We start from the raw sequence: 4,137 nt of genomic DNA, 5'->3' as shown, positions 1-4,137 counted from the left end.
CTTTACCAGCTAACAAAATTTTGTAGTTTTGCTACTGTAACATTCCCATTAAGTTATAAAAATGTTGTTTCTGAATGTTCTAAATGTTTTTTTTTTATATATATATTTTAAAAGGATTTTTCTTGGCTATGCAAATGTTAAAACATAAAGGGAAAATTCATTTTATCATTTTACAAACATTGTGAACATTTAAATTTTCCTGAATGTTCAAAAACAAGCAGTACGTAGTAACATAAAAATAAAAAAATAGACATACATCCAGTGTTTCATGGACAAAATAATGTTTATGAGCTAACTTTTTAGAGCATTTTTAAGAACCGGATATTATCTGTTTTCTCTCTTCCTCTTGATACAACTTCCTCTAGAGAGAGAATTTGTTCCTGTCTCTGTGATACTGACACTCTCCAGGTGGCCCAGCATTGTCACTCATTTACTGAACATAACACCTGACAGTTATAAATAAAAGCATGTTTACGTGTACTATGATTTTCAAACCACTGATATTTGCATATTTTGGTTGTATATGTAACGATGAAGAGGAAGTGTCTAATGCCCTTTAGATGGTGTGTGTGTGTAATCACAGGACTGCTGGCAGACACAGGCCTAGTTCCTGTTCTCTGTCTCCTAGTAGTCCATCTGTTTCCTCAGGCCCGACAGTATCTCTTCTGCACCCACATTCACATCTCCTTTTGCTTCTGAGACTCCACCCACAAACCCAACTCTTGCACCATCAACAAAGGGGTTCATTTTGCGCACACCACAGTTTCTGTGCTTTATATCTTTACATTGTTATTTCACACGATCTGTGACAGGATATCAACTGTGGTCTAGGTTTGCAGTAGCCATAGTTTTACAATAACTATGCATAGCTTGTTTGGCATGCAAATTTCACGTGGGACACATTTAGTTAAACTGTATGCGTATTATAGAGTGCGCATCTCAAGTCAAAATATAATGTAGCAGTATTCAGAGTCTCCATTCAAATATGTCTTTCATGATAAGTTTATTATGTGTAAAGCTGACAGACATCTAGGCTAAGAATAATAAAAAAAAGATACATAGTGGTGCAAATACAAAAAACACAAATGAAATGTGAATGTTCAGTGAAAAGCAGAGGGGAGGGAAGTATATATATATTTACTCATTATGGAACAGGTTGCTATTTTACTACTGGGATGACATTTTATTTTTGTCTCTGTTTTGTCTGTTGAGCTTCTTGATGTACTCTCAGTAAAAAATAAAAAAGGCAAATAAATAAATAATAATAATAATAAAAACATCTCATATAAGGAAACTTGTAAATGCAGGTATTTAATGAACTTTTAATATCACAAAATATGAAGAACGTAAGTGGTATAAAGATTGATTTCAAAAGGTCTTATCACTGAGAGTACATTGTGTGGTTCCTCCAGTCCAAATCTAAATACTGAAAATTGCTATCAGTGGTTGTTTGAATTTTGGAAACAGACGACAGATTTTGGAGATCAGCTATTATTAAATTATTACTTACACAAAATATCCACAAAACGTCTGCCCAGCGACTGACAGTCTTTACGTGTTGACATTGTGGAGAAAAAAAAAACGACACATTCTTGGTGCGTAACGAATGGAAAGGTGAGTGTCCGAGAAATGTGTTAGAATACCAGTTTCCAAAAGTGCGCCCACTTCACTCCCTGCAAAAAACGTACTCGGTGTAACTCGTCCAGATTTTGTCCTCGTTGGGGTCGTTACTCGCGTACGCGCAGGTGCCCGTGGAACTGCACGCAACCATGTGGAAGCCCACCTCCGCCAGCCGGTCAAAGGCTTGCTCCAGGAAATTATACTTGAGGTAATACCGAGAAGTATATCTCTCTGGGAGTCTGTCAGGGTCTCTGCTCTCGTTCAGCGTCTCCCCGAAAACTTCTTTGGCGAGAGATGTTTTTGCGCACACGGTGATTCTCGCCACCCGTCGAAATTTGGCGTCCTGTTGGATGTCTCGTCCTATGGTATAGGAGCCCCTGTACCCGATGGTTATGTAGCCGGATCTCCTCGCATCCAGAGACGGAGAGCGAGGGCTGGTGCTGGTGATACTCATGCCGGCAAGCGCAGCCTCCTCCGGGTCGCTTTGGCACACCTCCTCGCTGATGGAGTTCTCCTTACTGACCGCCGGTCTCAGGCGTTTTGCCAGGTCTTGAAGTTGGAAATATTCTGCCTCTTTAAGAAGGCTCGCCTTCTCTTTGAAGTAGTCGGGCAAAACCAGAGTCTGGTCCCTCAAGTAATCCAAAATATATCTGAACAGAAAGCCGTCCCTGTCCAAAAAGTAGCGTCCTTTGGAGTCGGTCGTAAGTTCGGCCGGTTTTTTCTGACTGAACATGGTCCAAAGTAAAGTATTGGGCACGGAGAGTAAAGTTGAGTGGCGAGTAACGTAAACTTGCCCCCCGACATTGAGTTCAATAATTTCGGGGAATCGCTGGGATGCGTCCGCGCGACTCTTTTCCATCTCTGCACAGCTGCGCGAGACCTCCGGTGCAATCACGGGACTGAAGAAGAGCGGAATATTTCAGCTTTGTTTATGTAGGCTAAACAGAGTTACGTAGGAGGAGGAATCTGACGACTGTATTAACTCTTTACTACCACCAAGGGTTTCTTATCAACTTTTTTTTTTTTTTTTTTTTTTTTGCACACGTTGTCATTTGAGCGCAAAATTAATGTTTCTTGTGATCCAGTAGGCTACGATTTGAGAATGTTCTAGAGATCAATGAATGTTCCAATGGAAACACAAACACAACGCACAGTGGATTCCACATGATCGGAGTAACAAATGTGTTCTTTTGATTGCTGACAAAGTAGAATATAGCAGAATCTGATTTTTTTGTTTTAAAGTGTCCTTGTTACAGTGCAATTATAGCGTACAACATGTACTCACTATAGATTAGAATTAAAGTTGCCTATTATTATTAGGCGTAATTTATTGTTATTAGGTTACTTTAAGAAGTACGCTTAAGGACACTGTAAAATGGTGTTACCCTAAAAATGACTTAACACTTATTTAATACACTTAGGTGTGTTAAAGGTGTTGCCTTAATGTGAACACATTTGGAATCAGGAAGCTAGTAGCTTACAAAAGCTGCATTTTCGTTAAAACTTTAACCTTTTATTTACTACTAACCTGTAGAACTGCAATGTTGTTTATGCAAAACTTCTAGATAATGGAAACAGGCGCCTCAGTGTCTATGACAGCAGAGCTTCTAGCGACCTCTAGTGGGCAAGGAGGAGAAGCAGCTCATGGATCGCTCTTTCCTCTGCATCCGGATTGAAGCTTCTGCAAGCATCTCGTTGGATTCTCGGTCAGTAATAAACATTATGTAATACTAGTTGTAATCTAAAAAAATCATCCAAAAAATGAGGAAGTTACAACTCTATAATGCTAACAGTCATTAGACGTATGACATGTAAGACCTGGATAGCTCCATTTAAACTAGAGAAGAGATGTTCAGTGTATTTGGTGCACACTCTGTCGGTCCGGTAAGGGGAGTTCCCTACAAAAAAAATAAAAATAGACCAAAATAGTCAATTAGCTGCAGCTTATACAGTATAACACTCAGCTTGTCTTATATAGACTGTTCTCCATCCTATTAAAAGCAGTACTGACTTTAAAACGTCTTCTAACAAGTTATAATTATTATAACACTATAATAATAATACTTAATAATTCCAATTGCTGTTTCACAGAGGGAAATGTAACTGTCTAAAAGTGAAAATTGATAGGCCTACATGAGACACTTACACATATTGCCAAAATGACAATAAACCATTTTAAAACATAACAACAAAAAAAAACTTAAAGTGTACACAGCACATTAGATTTAATCTCCAAAATCAACAACAATTCTCGGATTCAGAAAATGCAACACATATAGGCTACTGGTTAGTTATAGTCTCCTGTAAGCAAAACATTTGATAAACAAAATACAAAACGCTGTCTAGAGAACAGTTCACACATCATTGAGTCCTAAGAAGCTCTTCATAAATTTCCCAGAAGGCCCATTCAGAGTGCTGGAGTGTGGGAATAGTTCTCCATCATAAGACCACAGAGACACACTTACGACTGTGGGCAGATGGGAAACCGCTCTTTGTTTATAAAGTATTTCCCTCATC

At 38.7% G+C, this 4,137-nt stretch overlaps 1 protein-coding gene across 1 annotated transcript; it reads right to left on the bottom strand.

The window, feature by feature from the left end:
* Positions 1–986: 986 nt before the first annotated feature.
* On the bottom strand, positions 987–2,544 carry LOC109052900 (BTB/POZ domain-containing protein KCTD12-like). The gene has a single exon (XM_042757804.1). The coding sequence runs from the start codon at positions 2,477–2,479 to the stop codon at positions 1,667–1,669; it is 813 nt and encodes a 270-aa protein (XP_042613738.1). The 5' UTR covers positions 2,480–2,544; the 3' UTR covers positions 987–1,666.
* Between the last annotated feature and the right edge of the window lie 1,593 nt (positions 2,545–4,137).

The sequence above is a fragment of the Cyprinus carpio genome, chromosome A1, assembly GCF_018340385.1.
Source record: "Cyprinus carpio isolate SPL01 chromosome A1, ASM1834038v1, whole genome shotgun sequence".
Taxonomy (NCBI): Eukaryota; Metazoa; Chordata; class Actinopteri; order Cypriniformes; family Cyprinidae; genus Cyprinus; species Cyprinus carpio.
Note: the sequence above shows the minus strand (reverse complement) of the source record. Positions and strands in the feature narration are given on the sequence as shown.

Coding starts and splice junctions, on each gene's coding strand:
- LOC109052900 (XM_042757804.1), bottom strand. CDS start 2,479: ATGGAAAAGAGTCGCGCGGACGCATCCCAGCGATTCCCCGAAATTATT.